At 39.4% G+C, this 16,866-nt stretch overlaps 2 protein-coding genes across 2 annotated transcripts; both read right to left on the bottom strand.

Annotated features, from left to right (window-relative positions):
- Positions 1–316: 316 nt before the first annotated feature.
- LOC133053981 (olfactory receptor 52H1-like) lies at positions 317–1,273 on the bottom strand. The gene has a single exon (XM_061138529.1). It carries the CDS (start codon positions 1,259–1,261, stop codon positions 317–319), a length of 945 nt encoding a protein of 314 aa, XP_060994512.1. The 5' UTR covers positions 1,262–1,273.
- Positions 1,274–14,893: 13,620 nt separating this feature from the next.
- On the bottom strand, positions 14,894–15,835 carry LOC133053975 (olfactory receptor 52H1-like). The gene has a single exon (XM_061138517.1). It carries the CDS (start codon positions 15,833–15,835, stop codon positions 14,894–14,896), a length of 942 nt encoding a protein of 313 aa, XP_060994500.1.
- Between the last annotated feature and the right edge of the window lie 1,031 nt (positions 15,836–16,866).

Here is a 16,866-nt window from a genome sequence, read left to right as displayed (position 1 = left end):
ACTTGACTGACATCTCATGATTTTCACATTTTTGGGGGGAATATGCAATTTGGTTCAAGGAGGGCTTTCCTAAAAACCTTATTTGAATCTACTTTCCTCTAACAGTCTCTCTCCAAAGGCAATGTATTTTACATTTTGATTTGTCATCAATAAATCTAGAAGCATCTCTTTCCTATAGATCATGCCATTTTCTTCATATGCAAAATCACTTGTAGACTGTCCTTGCTTTAAATAGCATTTGCTTTTTAAAAATTCTTATGACATTAATATATACTATAAACTTCTCCTAGCTTTTCCATTGTTCATTGGAACATGATTATGTCCTCTTGATAGAAAACAAAATGGCGACCTTATCTCTGATCTGCTTGGTCTTGACACCATAAATAATGGGGTTGAGGGCAGATGGGATAACAATGTAGAGGTTGGCAAACATGATGTGGAAAGTGTGGGAGACACTGTGTCCAAAGCGGTGGGCAAGGGCAGAGAAAACAGCAGGTGTATAAAACATGAGGATGACACAGACATGGGAACCACAGGTGCCCAGGGCCTTCTGGCGGGCTTCTTGGGAGGGGAGGTGGAAGACAGCACAGAGGATGAGTGTGTAAGAAACAGCAATGAGGATCACATCTGAGATGACTGTCAAGATGGGAACACAAAAGCCATACCAGATGTTGATGGAGATGTCCGCACAGGCGAGCCGGGCAACACCTATGTGCTCACAGTGTGTGTGTGGTATGATGCGTGTCCTACAGAAAGGTAGGCGTGTGAGCAAGAATACAACTGGCAGGATGATGCAGAAACTACGAAAGGAGATTCCCACCACAATCTTGATGATGGTCTTGGGGGTCAAGATAGTGTTGTATCTCAAGGGAGAACAGATGGCCACATAGCGGTCAAATGCCATGGCCATCAGGATGGCTGAATCCAGGATAAAGCTGTAGTGGAGGAAGAACATTTGTGTGAGGCACCCTGGGAATGTGATTTCTCGAGCCCCAAGCCAAAAGATACTGAGTGTTTTAGGAACACCAGCTGTGGACAAGGTGAGGTCAGTCATGGCCAGCATGGAGAGAAAGAAGAACATGGGTTCGTGAAGGCTGCGCTCCACCAAGATTAGGTAGAGAAGGATGCAGTTTCCCACAATGGCTACAATATAGATGATACAGAAGGGAATCCCAATCCACACATGGGCGTGCTCCAGGCCTGGGATCCCCACCAGAATGAAGGGTCCTGGGTTGTCACTGCTCAGGTTGAAAAGGACCATGGCAGACCAGGATGGCACAAGTCCCAGTTCCTAAGGACAGAGGGGGATAAATGTTAGGCTCACTTGAGTCACTCTCACTTCCAACAGCTCATTATATATCCCCCAAAATAAAGTGGCTGTCTAATTATAATTCAAAGTGAGACACTTTTGTATGAAGAAAGATTGTTATGAAGATAGCGGGTACCAGCAGGAGCCAGGTTGTCTCATATATGTTGGAAAGTACAGTCATTCCCTTAAAGAGTTTATCTTATTCACTCTGGTTGCCTCTGATGCTTTACACAGCTTTTCCAAGCAGTATTCCATACTGACATGAATCACTTTGTATCCACAGTATACTGTTGTTACAAACTACCAATTTCCAGGACATATTTTTCTGTGGGTTGGTGGATTACAGTACACACGATATTATGGACATCAGTAGTTAATATTGGCTTCCTCTGTCACTGTTTAATATCAGTCTCTGCCCCCAGCAATTATTCACTCTTTTTCAACTTCATGATGACTGTTGTTCTTCTATTTGTGAGGTCCATACACTTTTTTGCCATTCAAAAACCTAATTCAATTTAGCCAGTACTGCCTGAGTCCCATGCTATACTGGTAAGCAGGTATAACTTAAATTTAAATTTTGCTCCTCCAAAATACTTTTTTCCAGCACTCTGTAAACTATACAGTTGTGTGGTATCCTAATGCTTTACACTTAACAATTTTGGTCAAGATTTCTGTCCAAATGTACAATTATTTCTTTGCAAATACATATTCTATTGGATAGACACATGGGCTCCAGGACAATGACTCTTATATACACACAGACGAGATTTTAGTTCTTAAACTCTCAAGCATCCCTTGATCTATACTTGCATTCTTTCATACATTTTACCATCCTATTTTTACCCACACGCAATCTTACACAATAGGGGCATTGGTGGTTCAGCGGTAGAATTCTTGCCTCCGACGCAGGAGATCCCAGTTTGATTTCCAGCCAGTGCATTAGGGTTGTGTTTGATTTGGGCTTCATTGGTGGTTCAGACAGTAAAGAATCCACCAGCAATGTGGGAGACCTGGGTTCAAGCCGAGGTTGGGAAGATCCCCTGGAGAAGGGCATGGCAACCCACTCCAGTGTTCTTGCCTGGAGCATCCCCATGGACTGGAGAATCCCATGGACAGAAAAGCTTGGCGGGCTACAGTCCATCAGGTCACAAAGAGTCAGACAGGACTGAGAGACTGAGCACAATCTTACACAAACCCCATTTTTGCTCTCACACATGAAGGCACACGTCATACACACATACACTACGAAAAACACAAAGTATTTCATGACAGAATTGTCTCATTGCCATTTTCTTTGTAATTTCCCCAAATATTTACCCTTGAGTTAATTTTTTAAAGACTAAGTCCTGGAAATTTTGCCATTTGCAGCAACATAAATGGACTTGGTGGGTGTTAAGTTGGTGAAATAATTCAGAGGGAGACAAATTCTGTAGGATATAAATTATATGTGGAATATTAAAAAAAATAAAAAGAAAAAGCCAACAAACTACTGAATATAACGAAAAAGAAGCTAGCTCACAGATATAGAGATTTCACTAGTGATTACCAGGGGGGAGAAGGGGTAAGGGGCAATACAGTGGTCGGGGAGTAGGAGGTACAAATTATTGTGTGTAAGAGGCCACAAGGATGTATTGTACTACAGGGGGAATACAGCCAATATTTTGTAATGACTGTAAATGAAGTGTAACCATTGAATATTGTATTAAAAAATGATTCACTTCCCAGGTGGGAATAAACATGAGCTGTTCATTTGAGATCAAGAGAAGGATGGTAGCAGTAGACTCTCAAAACAAGAATGTCCACATACTTAAGCCCACTCTTCAAGTTAGGGCTATGGGTTCTTGCCACACATCTGACAGAAGTGACCAGAACAATACTTACCTTGGACATCCTTAATCCAGCAGTTTATCTTTCTAATCACTTGAAGCATGTATCCAAGTACAGGAGACCATCAATTCAGCTTCAAAATCTGAGTTGTTCAGGGAAAAAGTTGTAGCACTCAGTCCATGGCTCCTAGAAAATGGAACCTTGAGTTTTTCATTCACTCTCTCTTTCTCTCAAAATCATATTTACAACCAAACCTCTTCAAATAACCAGCACTCACCTAGTTTGGTTACTGGGCCAAGTGCAGAGCACAGAGATTATGGTGATAGACACACAAAAAATCTGCAAGAGGACCAGACATATAAACCCAAGAAAAAAGGGGGAGATGGAAGAAAAAGACTGATAGGCTGATTCCCTGTTCTTTCCCCACAAGCCCACCGCCCACCCCCCAGCGGCCGTTGTTCAATGCCAAGAAGAGGTAAATAATTAGGGCCTGAGGGACTCTAACACCCTCTCTTTTTATCCTCAAGAGAAGACTATAAAGATTACACTAACCCTGATGGGGCCTGTGAGCTAACACAACTTCAGGGTATATTAATTATTTTTCTGTGTATTTAATACTCTTTATTTTTACAGGATAATTAGGCATTATCAAAGGCATAGGACTAGAGAGCTACAATTATGTAATATGGCTAATCTAATGATAAAGCTTACATATAATTATTAATTTTTATTATCTGATAAGTTAACACGAAATATGCTTTGTCCTACTAGCACATATTTTTTTTTATTAATTTTTTTTTTTTGAAGGATACTTGCTTTACATAATTTTTTGTTCTCTGTCAAACCACAACAGGAATCAGCCACAGGTGTACATTTAACCCCTCCCTTTGGAACCTCCCTCCCATTTCCCTCCCCATCCCACCCCTCTACAGAGCCACTGTTTGAGTTTCCTGAGCCAGACAGCAAATTCCCATTGGCTATCTATTTTACATATGGTCATGTAAGCTTCTGTGTTACTCTTTACACACATCTCACCCTCTCCTCCTCTCTCGCTGTGTCCAGAAGCCTTTTCTCCGTGACTGTATCTCCATTGTTGCCCTGTAAATAAATTATTTGGTACCATTTTTCTAGATTGCATATATATGTTAGAATACAATATTTATCTTTCTCTTTCTGAGTCATTTCACTCTGTATGATAGGTTTTAGTTTCATCTACTTCATTAGAACCGACTCAAACATGTTCCTTTTTAAGGCTGAGTAATATTCCACTGTGTATATAAAAGTGCTGGACTCAATATGCCAGGAAATTTGGAAAACTCGACATTGGCCACTGGACTGGAAATGGTCAGTTTTCATTCCAATCCCAAAGAAAGGCAATGCCAAAGAATGCTCAAACTACCACACAATTGCACTTATCTCATATGCTAATAAAGTAATGCTCAAAATTCTCTGAGCCATGCTTCAACAGTACATGAACCATGAACTTCCAGATGTTCAAGCTGGATTTAGAACAGGCAGAGGAACCAGAGATTGCCAGCATCCATCGGACCATTGAAAAGAGCAAGAGTGTTCCAGAAGAACATCTATTTCTGCTTTATTGACTATGCCAAAGCCTTTGACTGTGTGGATCACAACAAACTGTGGAAAAATCTGAAAGAGATGGGAATACCAGACCACCTGCCAGCCTGTTGAGAAATCTGCATGCAGGTCAGGAAGCAATAGTTAGAACTGGACATGGAACAACAGACTGGTTCCAAATGGGAAAAGGAGTACATCAAGGCTGTACATGGAGAAGGCAATGGCAATCCACTCCAGTACTCCTGCCAGGAAAATCCCATGGACGGAGAAGCCTGGTAGGCTGCAGTCCATGGGGTCACAAGAGTTGGACATGACTGACCAACTTCACTTTCAGTTTTCACTTTCCTACTTTGGAGAATGAAATGGCAACCCATTCCAGTGTTCTTACTTGGAGAATCCCAGGGATAGGGGAGCCTGGTAGGCTGTGGTCTATGGGGTCACACAGAGCTGGACACAAATGAACCGACTTAGCAGCAGCAGCAGCAGCAGCAAGGCTGTACATTGTCACCCTTCTTATTTAATTTATACACAGAGTACATCATGAGAAACAAATGGCTGGATGAAGAACAAGCTGGAATCAAGATTGCTGGGAGAAATATCAATAACCTCAAATATGCAGATGACACCACCCTTATGGCAGAAAGCAAAGAAAAACTAAAGAGCCTCTTGATGACAGTGAAAGAGGAGAGTGAAAACGTAGACTTAAAGGTCAACATTCAGAAAACTTAGATCATGTCATCTGGTCCCATCACTTCATGGCAAATAGATGGGGAAACAATGGAAACAGTGACAGATCTTACTTTTCTTGGCTCAAAATCATTGCAGATGGTGATTGCAGCCATGAAATTAAAAGACTCTTAGTCCTCAGAAGAAAAGTTATGACCTAGACAGCATATTAAAAAGAAGAAACATTACTTTGCCAACAAAGGGCCATCTAGTCAAAGCTATGGTTTTTCCCATAGTCATTAAAGGATGTGAGTGTTGGACCATAAAGAAAGCTGAGTGCCGAAGAATTGATGCTTTTGAACTGTGTTGGAGAACACTCTTAGAATCCCTTGGACTGCAAAGAGATCCAACCAGTCCATCCTAAAGGAAATCAGTTCTGAATATTCATTAGAAGGCCTAATGCTGGAGCTGAACCTCCAATACTTTGGCCACCTGATGCGAAGAACTTCTCATTAAAAAAGACCCTGATGCTGGGAAAGATTGAAGGCAGGAGGAGAAAGGGATGACAGAGGATGAGATGGTTGGATGTCATCACCAACTCAATGGACTTGAGTTTAAGTAAGCTCCTAGAGTTGGTGATAGACAGGGAGGACTGGCGTGCTGCAGTCCATGGGTTCACAAAAAGTCGCACATGACTGAGGAACTGAACTGAAATGAACTGAACTAATATAGTACATAAACACAACTTGTTTTTCCATTCATCTGTCAATGGACAATTAGGCTATTGTAAATCGTGCTGCAGGAGCAATGGGATACATGTGTCTTTTTTTATTTTGGTTTCCTCAGGGTACATGCCTTGGAGTGGGATTCCTGGGTCACATGGTGGTTTTAATCCTAGTTTTCTAAGGAATCTCCATACCGTCTTCCATAGTGGCTGTATCAATTTACATTCCCACCAATATTGCAGGAGCATTGCTTTTTCTCCACACCCTCTCCAGCATTTATTGTTTTAGACTTTTTGATGAGGGCCATTCTGACCTGTGTGAGGTGATATCTCATTGTAATTTTGATGTGCATTTTTCTAATAATCAGAGGTGTTGAGCATCTTTTCATGTGTTTGTTAGCCATCTGTTTGTCTTCTTTGGAGAAATGTCTGTTTAGGTCTTTTCCCTATTTTTTCATTGGGTTTTTTGTTTTTCTGGCATTGAGTTATATATTTTGCTTGTTGGTTGTGTATTTTGGAAATTAATCCTTTGGCAGTTGTTTCATTTGCTATTGTTTTCTCCCATTCTGAGACTTGTCTTTTCACCTCGCTTATAGTTTCCATTGCTGTGAAAAATCTTTTAAGTTTAATCAGGTCCCACTTGTTGCCTTTTGTTTTTATTTCCTTTACTCTAGGAGGTGGGTCATAGAGGATCTTGCTTTATTTATGCTATCAAGTGTTCTGCCTATGCTTTCTTCTAAGAATTTTATAGTTTCTGGTCTTACATTTAGGTCTTTAATCCATTTTGAGTTTATTTTTGTGTTTGGTGTTAGGAAGTATTCTAATTTCCTTCTTTGACATGTAGCTGTCTAGTTTTCTCAGCACAGTTTATTGAAGAGACTGTTTTGCCCCAGTGCATATTCCTGCTCCCTTTGTCAAAAAGAAGATAACCATGGGTTCATGGGTTTATTTCTGGGCTTTCTACTCTGTAGATCGACACATCAAGCACTTAAAGGGGCACCCTGGGTGGCGTCCTACTCTGTAGTTCAGGGTGTCAGGCATTTGATGGGCCAGCCTCTCTATTGTTCAGCTGCTGAAGCTGGTGTGTGGGGAGAGAGAGGCTATGGTGATGGTTCCACCCCCTATGCGTGACTCAGCAGTATTGCCTTGCTTCCATGGCTGCCCAGATTCCCTCCACAGGCATTTCCCATCACAATCTCCTCCCTCACATCCCTTCGATCTCTCTGGAGTCAACAGCAGCCCTTGCCCTGGGATTGCTCCACAATCCCTAAACTCCAGCTCCCAGTCCCTAAGTAGTCCAGGGGACCTGCATCCTTGTCTAGATTATGGATGGCTTTTCAAATGAGTCATTTCTTTGCATCAGGTGGCCAAAGTATTGGAACTTCAGCTTCAGTATCAGTCTTTCCAACAAATATTCAGGACTGAGTTCCTTTAGGATGGACTGGTTGGATCTCCTCGCACTCCAAGGGACTCTCAAGAATCTTCCTCAACACCACAGTTCAAAAGCATCAATTCTTCAGTGATCAGCTTTCTTTATGGTCCAACCCTCACATCCATACATGACTACTGGAAAAACCATAGCTTTGACTAGATGTACCTTTGTCGGCAAAGATATGACACTGAAAGATGAACTCCCCAGGTCGGTGGGTACCCAATATGCTGCTGGAGAAGAGTGGAGAAATAACTCCAGAAAGAATGAAGAGATGGAGCCAAAGGGAAAGATTCCTTAACCCGAGAGACACTGTTTCATTTCTAATTGAAGTTGGCTTTGCCTTTCTTCAGGAAATTGAAGGGTTAGATCTTTCCTTGTTTAAAAAAGAATGCCCACCTAAGGAGGGTTACAGTGGGTGTGAATGGGCAGGTATAGGGTCACTGTTGAATTCAATGACCTCCTCCTAACACTCCCAAAGCTATCACAAACTCCATCATAAAAACAAAAGTTCTATGAATAATGTTTAATAACACAGTTTGGGGATTTGTTGCCATCTTACTTAAAATTCCTGTAACTTTCCATTTTTCTTAGAATTTTAAACAAACTCTTGAAATGATCTAGAATTTTTTTCTTCTGCAATCTCACTTTTTGTTATTCCCTCTACCTAAACCTACCTCACTTGCTCAGTGTCCAGTTCCTTTAATGTGCTGAGACTTTTTTTTTCAGTTCTGTGTTTTTATATATTCTTATTCCTTTGCCTTTTTTCAAACAAACAAGAATACCCTGGTTCACTCATTCATAAATGTTCTTTTCTTATTTTTCCAGATTTACTGAGGCATAATTGACAAATAAAATTGCATATACTCAAAGTGCACAATATTATGATTTGATACTGATATGCATTGTAAAACATTTATCACAATTAAGTTGATTAGCACATCCATCATATCACATGTTTACCTGTGTGTTTTGCATGTGTGGTGAGAACATTTACGACCTACTTCCTTAGCTGACTTCAAGTATACAATGCAGTATTTGTTTTTTTAACTAGTCATAATGCTGTACATTAGATCTCCAGAACTTATTCTTTTTATTTATTTTTTTAATTTATTTATTTTTTCAGTGGGTTTTGTCATACATTGACATGAATCAGCAACAGATTTACACGTATTCCCCATCCCGATCCCCCCTCCCACCTCCCTCTCCACCCGATTCCTCTGGGTCTTCCCAGTGCACCAGGCTCGAGCACTTGTCTCATGCATCCCACCTGGGCTGGTGATCTGTTTCACCATAGATAATATACATGCTGTTCTTTCGCAACATCCCACCCTCACCTTCTCCCACAGAGTTCAAAAGTCTGTTCTGTACTTCTGTGTCTCTTTTTCTGTTTTGCATATAGGGTTGTTGTTACTATCTTTCTAAATTCCATATATATGTGTTAGTATGCTGTATTGGTCTTTATCTTTCTGGCTTACTTCACTCGGTATAATGGGCTCCAGTTTCATCCATCTCATTAGAACTGGTTCAAATGAATTCTTTTTAACGGCTGAGTAATATTCCATGGTGTATATGTACCACAGCTTCCTTATCCATTCATCTGCTGATGGGCATCTAGGTTGCTTCCATGTCCTGGCTATTATAAACAGTGCTGCGATGAACATTGGGGTGCACGTGTCTATTTCAGATCTGGTTTCCTCAGTGTGTATGCCCAGAAGTGGGATTGCTGGGTCATATGGCAGTTCTATTTCCAGTTTTTTAAGAAATCTCCACACTGTTCTCCATAGTGGCTGTACTAGTTTGCATTCCCACCAACAGTGTAAGAAGGTTCCCTTTTCTCCACACCCTCTCCAGCATTTATTGCTTATAGACTTTTGGATAGCAGCCATCCTGACTGGCGTGTAATGGTACCTCATTGTGGTTTTGATTTGCATTTCTCTGATAATGAGTGATGTTGAGCATCTTTTCATGTGTTTGTTAGCCATCTGTATGTCTTCTTTGGAGAAATGTCTGTTTAGTTCTTTGGCCCATTTTTTGATTGGGTCATTTATTTTTCTGGAATTGAGCTTCAAGAGTTGCTTGTATATTTTTGAGATTAATCCTTTGTCTGTTTCTTCATTTGCTATTATTTTCTCCCAATCTGAGGGCTGTCTTTTCACCTTACTTATAGTTTCCTTTGTTGTGCAAAAGCTTTTAAGTTTCATTAGGTCCCATTTGTTTATTTTTGCTTTGATTTCCAATATTCTGGGAGGTGGGTCATAGAGGATCTTGCTGTGGTTTATGTCGGAGAGTGTTTTGCCTATGTTCTCCTCTAGGAGTTTTATAGTTTCTGGTCTTACATTTAGAGCTTTAATCCATTTTGAGTTTATTTTTGTGTATGGTGTTAGAAAGTGTTCTAGATCTCCAGAACTTATTCTTTCTATACCTGAAAGTTTGTATCCTTTGACCAATAGCTCCCCATGTCCCCCCACCCCATCTCCTGGAAATAAGTGTTGTATTCTCTGTTTATATGTGTTCAACATTTTTTAAATTGTTTTAGATGTCATATATAAGTGATACAACACAGTATTTTTCTTTCTCTGTCTGGCTTATTACTTACTTAGTATGATGCCCTAATCTATGGTGACCACATAGAGCAAGATTTCCTTCTTTCCTGTGACTGAATAATGCTCCCTTGTGTATGTGTGTGTTTATAGTCTTGTTTGTTTATTTTTGCTGTTTTACTTGTGTTTTGGGGATCATCCAAAAAAATGTCGTCAAGACCAATGTGAAAGGGAAACAAAAACAGACTCACAGATATAGAGAACAAACTTGGGCTTGCCAAAGGGGAGCTGGAGGTGGGAGGAGAGCAGGGATTGCCTGGGAATTTGGTTTTAGCAGTTGCACACTATTTTATATTGAAGGAATAAACAAGGTCTTACTTTATAACATGGGAAACTATATTCAATATCCTGTGATAAACCATAATAGAAAAAATATGAAAAATAATGGCTATATATGCATATATATATATACACATACATATACATTTTGGAGTACACAGAAACTAACACAGTATTGTAAATCAACTATACTTCAATTTAAAAAAAATATTTTTAAAGCACAGCCTTGAAGAATTTTATCCTACATTAGCTTCTAGAAATTTTACAATTTGTGGTCCTATATTTACATCTTTAATTCATTTTGAGTTAAATTTTGTGAGTGATGCATTAGTATCCAGTTTTATTATCTTGCATGTGTCTACCCTTTTTCCAACATCCTTTTTTAATTAGTGTCTTCTCTCTACTGGTACCCTTGTTGACCATATAAGGGAAGGTTTATTTCTTGGCTCTCTAGTCAGTTTCACTGATCCATGTGTCTGTTTTTATGCAATTCTATAAACACCATATTATTTTGATAACTATTGCTTTATAGTTCAAAGTCAGGAATTGTGATGTCTCCAGTTTTGACCTCTTGATTGAGATTGCTTCAGCTCTTCAGGCCTTCTGTGGTTCCATAAAATTTTGGGATGACTATGTTTCTGAAAAATATCTTTAGAATTTTGATAGGCATTCCTTTGAATCTGCAGCTGGCTTTGCGGCATATGAACATTTTAACAATGTTAATTCTCCCAATTCAAGAACATGGGAAAATAGGCACGTGAACATGTATAACTGAGTCACTTTGCTGTACCCCTGAAGCGGCCACAACAGTGCTAATCCCCATGTGCTGTGCGGGGCTCAGTCGTCAGTTGTGTCCAACTCTTTGCAACCCACAGACTGTAACCCACTAGGCTCCTCTGTTCAAGGGGATTATCCAGACAAGAATACTAGAGTGGGTTGCCATGCCCCTCTCCAGGGGACCTTCCCAACCCAGAGATCGAACCCAGGTCTTCAGCACTGCAGGTGGATTCATTACCATCTGAGCCACCAGGGAAGACCAAGAATTCTGGAGTGGGGAGCCTGTCCCTTATGCAGGGGAACTTCCAGACCCAGGAATTGAACCAGAGTCTCCTGCATTGCAGGCGGATTCTTTACTAGCTGAGCTACCAGGGAAGCCCAATCACCTATACTCTAATGTAAAATAAAAAGTTAAAAAAAAAAAAGGCTAAAATATAGGATGCTACTTCCTTTCTAATTTAATTGAAAGTAAATAAATAAACAAGTAAATATTTCAAAGAGAAATAATTTCACAAAATTCACAATGCAGCTACAGAAATAGTTGATAAATTGTATTGTTGCTTGTTAAACGTACTGTCAATGATTCGTATTTTTAATAGTAGAACAAAAAACAACCAATAGGTTTATTGTAGCGAAATATTTCATAAGTAAGAAAATAATATTACAGCAAATGGTAGCAGATGCACAATAGATTATTATTTAATTTGGGTAAAATCATAAAAATCCTATGAAAGTGTATATATATATGATACAAATATATGGACATATATATATATGAATGGCAAGCTAACTTAATAAGAAAATGTACCTATTTTTATCACTTAATCTGAAAGTGTTTAACCTTATGTTGAAATATAATGTAATGATCAATGTTAAAAAAAAAAAAAAAGAATATACCTTCTCATTTACAGATATCTTCCACTTTTGGAAAGTTTGATTTAGACCACTTCATTTTTACAAAAGATGTATAGCAGTAACTGTGTTCACTAACTGAAAGAAAGCTAAAGATGGATACTGCTTTAATGAAAAATGTGAAAATGGAAAACAATATTCAGCATTCCTTCTGCAACCAGTCTTTGCAACACAGCACATACCCAGAGCAGCAAGACTGGCTCCACGAAGCTCCTTCCTCAGGAATCACACTCAGCATCTCAGTATCAAGTCGTCATAGCTTTGAACTGTGTCACTGAGAATCTATGCTTTATTTCAGTTTATTTTGTGAATCTGTTAGCCATATGCATCTCAAGGTAATTTTGGCCTTATGCCATTTGGGCTTTTGAAAAGTCCTAAGAATGTTTTACTTTTGAATAATGGGTAAATCTGTATTTGTGTCTTCTGCATTTCTTTTATCAACACTATAAGTGTTGAAAAAGACCTTTCAACTTTTCTTCTTGAATGATGCCATCCATGCTTCCCTACGTGATTGACGTCCCATGATTCCCATTGTTTTTAGAGAAAATGTAATTTCTTTTAGGTAGGGCTTTTCGAAAAACCTAACTTGAAGCTGCTGTCCTCTGATAGTCTCTCTCACAAAGGCACTGCTTTTAAAATTTTGGTTGGTTTCTGTCTGTTTTAAAACAATGCAATCTAAAATTATATGTTCAGTTGGGTGTTGATATGATTGAGGCTTGTTTCCCTCACTGGACTGAAAGCTCCACTAAGATGAGGGCTGTCTCTGTTTTGTTCAACATGGTGAAAAGAATGCCTAACACAGGGTTTCAGATGTAAAAATTTGTGTCACATATTGGCTAAATACTCTGGAATGAAAGAATGAGTAATGATTGCCTGAAGTCCACTTAGTACTCTGAATGCCCCAGAATATCAGGACTAAAGCATGCTTAAGGAGGCTAGCATTATGCTGATTCCCCACTAAATTGTTAGCTGCTGTTGAATAGAAAGTTAGGGTGTTCTAGTGCTCTATACTAGGATAATGGACTGAAGAATCCCATGAAGCTGTATATTACGTAAGAATGTGATTAATTATATTACTTGGTGCCCTTTTTCTAAGAAGTCTCTGAATATATCTCTTCCTCTCTTCATTTCAGGAATAAGTAGTTTTACTTCTCTGAACACCTGACTTTCATAGGCACTGTGAATTATGCAACTAAATCTTGCTTAACTAGAGCTGAATTCTTGAACCATGTGGAGTAAGACAAAGAGAACTCATAGCACATGACAACTATATTAACTTTTCTTGTCTTATTTTTTAAAATCTTTATCTCTGCTTTTCCTTTTTGCCTCTACTTTATCTCCTACTTATACTTCATAAACACTTTTATTTCTGCAAATAATTTTGGAAACAACATACATGGCTAGGTCCCATAGTAAAGTAACATATATTGAAATTTGAGACTCTGAGTCCAAAGTATATATCGTTCAGACTAAAATTTTATGTGGAGAACTACTGTAGAAATATAAATCTGGTGACCTGTGAGTGGAGGCATAACAGAGGAGAGAAAGCAGAACAGAAGTAGAGACACCATGCAGAACTCTGCTGTTCTGATCCAGATAAAAATGGATGCGTGTTTGACCCTCAGTGGTAAGGAAAGGGATGCTTACCCTGGACTGGTAATCTGCAAATTGTTCAGAAAATAGGAGTAGACTGTAAGGTCAGATAGATATAGGAGAAAATCAGACATCAGCTACCTTAGGCACCCATCAAACACCAAAGACAGCTATTTCTTAACTGATTTAGTGACTAAATGACTCACTATGACCAAGTCAGGCATACTGAGTTTGAAGAGAGAAAGAATAACATCAGTTCAAAAAGAATAATATAAATACATTTTTGACATGGCATGCCTTTTGGGATACAAAAATGAAGAAGAGACTCAGTACTAGCAGTACTTCTAATTAGTCAAGTTTCAAGCCCACATCTTAGTCTGTACATGCTTTCCTATCTTACTGGCCGTGGAATTTAGCTTCTTCTGTATACTTCTTCTTAGAAGCCTTTACCCTCTCCATCTTGTTGGGCTTCCTCAAGATTGAATGAAAAATGAGCTTTGTATTTCATGTTTGTATTCTTCCTTCCTTTATTCAAAATAAATATTTGCAGTCTCAGTTTAATAATTCCATGATTATTTCATGGAATAAAATTATTCCATGAAATAAGATTATTTCATCTTTTCTTTTTAATTAATTTATTTTTAACTGAAGGATAATTACTTTACAATATTGTGTTGGTTTCTGCCATACATCAGCATGAATTAGTCATAGGTTTATATATGTCCCCTCCCTCTTGAACCTCCCTTTTCATTTTTTTCTTGATAAACATTGCTTATGTACTAAATACATGCCAGGACCTATACATGATGCCATTCAGAAATGGGTTGTAGTAGCCAAACTAAAAGTCTACAACCTCACAGAGTCATTAAGGTAGAAACGTCTTGCTCTGTTATGACATAGAAATTTTCATAATGTATAAACATGGAAAAAATTTCATATTCCTTAGAAACATCTTTATAAAGAAAAAAAGATACTGCACATTTTATTTATTTCATTTAACGTTTTGTATCACATTAGAGCAGTCAAAAGAAATTGCCATTTTCTGGTTTCCAGAAACAATATTTAATATGTACTATATATTATTTCTTAGACTAAACTTTTAATTTTTTGCAATTGAAATGGCTGGGAAGACTTCTGCCAAAAATAATAAAGAAAACAAAAGCACAGCCCCCTGCCTCCTAGATTTCAGGCATGTATCAATAGGACCTCATAGGAAAGAGCAGGAAAATGACTTTGTCTCGGATCTTCTTGGTCTTTACTCCATACACGACAGGGTTGAGGGCAGGTGGGATGATAACATAGAGGTTGGCAAACACAATGTGAAAGGTCTGAGGGACATTGTGTCCAAAGCAATGTGCAAGGATGGAGAAGAACGCTGGTATATAGAACATGAGGATGACACAGACGTGGGAACCACAGGTGCCCAGGGCCTTCTGGCGAGCATCCTGAGAAGGGAGGTGAAAGACAGCACAGAGGATGAGGATGTAGGAAATAGCAATTAAAATCACATCTGAGATGACGGCCATGATGGGAACACAAAACCCATACCAGATATTGATGGAGATGTCAGCACAGGCTAGTAGGGCAACACCTATGTGCTCACAGTATGTGTGAGGGATGTCATGTGTCCTGCAGAAGGGTAGACGATTTACAAGGAAAACACATGGGAAAATAACACAGAAGCTTCTGAAGGAGATTCCCACAGCAACTGTGACAATGGTCCTGGGGGTCATAATAGTGGTGTATCTCAAGGGTGAACAGATGGCCACATAGCGGTCAAATGCCATGGCCAGCAGTATAGCTGAGTCCAGAACAAAGCTGTAGTGCAGAAAGAATAATTGTGTGAGACAGCCGGGAAACCTGATTTCCTGGGCACCAAACCAGAAGATGCTCAGAGCTTTTGGGACACAGGTGGTAGATAGTATGAGGTCAGTAATAACCAGCATAGAAAGGAAAAAGAACATGGGTGCATGAAGACTATGCGCCATTGCATTCAGAAGGATACTATTACCCACAATGGCCATGAAATAGATGAGGCAAAAGGGGATGCCGATCCAGACGTGGTACTGCTCAAGTCCTGGAATACCCAAAAGGGTGAAGGCACCTGTGTTGTAGCCAGTCAGATTGTACATGGTCATGGAGATCTGATGAATAGCTTCTGTGTCCTAAAACAAATTGTAGGTAATGAACATTTTTAAAAAATCATATGGTAATTCTTCTTGCAGCATTTTCTTAGGGTCAGTTCTTCTCTTTCTTATTGCTAAGAAAGAACCTTCCTTTTCTGTTAACACAATGCTCATCAACTCTAGAAAGATGCTAAAGAACCAGTACTCCTAGTTATAATCACCGAGTCTCTCCAAGATATTCTTCAAACTGCATGAAATGTTATTTCCATTTTAATGACTCACTTTTCCCTGGGTCAATGTAATGTGTTGCTGTATAGAGAAAAATGACCTAACCACACACATGCTGAGAGAGAGAAGGACAATTAGAGAAGTAGGGGCATAATTGGGAAAATATGACTTGTCCCTTGGGCCAGACTCTCATAAAGTATCATTTCATTTAGAACAATCTTCTGAGATATTTGTTTTTATCGTCCTCATTTTTAAAATAAAAATGAAAGCTCTGAGAGCTGTCTTACCAAAGATCTCATCTTTAGTAACTTGCAGAGCCAAGCACATTAGAGTCCACAGACAACAGTGCTTTTTGCTGCTGTTCCACTCCAGGGACTTCCTCCATACCCTGTTGGACAAGAAGAATTGAGAGGAGGCAGGAGGTGTAGAGAAGTGTTTAAGGAAAGACAAAAACTGGAGCTGTAGCTTGTCACACCAACCCTATTGTAGTTGGAGTGATTTCCCTGACACAAGAAAGTCTTGGGATTTGCAGACCATAATGTTCTCTGAGGCTGTGTTATTTGATGCCCCTCTTGGATTTAATGTAATAGAGGTTGCAGCTCACCCTCCAGCCCACTCTTAGGACTTAGTGAGGTGAGTGAAAGTCGCTCAGATATGTCCAACTCTTTGTGGCCCCATGGACTACACAGTCCAGGAATTCTCTGGGCCAGAATACTGGAGTGGGTAGCCTTCCCCTTCTCCAGGATATCTTCCCAACTCAGGGATGAAACCCAGGTCTCCCGCATTGCAGTGGATTCTGTACCAGCTGAGCCACA

Source organism: Dama dama, chromosome 1 (assembly GCF_033118175.1).
Source record: "Dama dama isolate Ldn47 chromosome 1, ASM3311817v1, whole genome shotgun sequence".
Taxonomy (NCBI): domain Eukaryota; kingdom Metazoa; phylum Chordata; class Mammalia; order Artiodactyla; family Cervidae; genus Dama; species Dama dama.
Note: the sequence above shows the minus strand (reverse complement) of the source record. Positions and strands in the feature narration are given on the sequence as shown.

Excerpts from the sequence above, each read along its gene's own strand:
- LOC133053981 (XM_061138529.1), bottom strand. The coding sequence starts at position 1,261 with ATGGTCCTTTTCAACCTGAGCAGTGACAACCCAGGACCCTTCATTCTG.
- LOC133053975 (XM_061138517.1), bottom strand. The coding sequence starts at position 15,835 with ATGACCATGTACAATCTGACTGGCTACAACACAGGTGCCTTCACCCTT.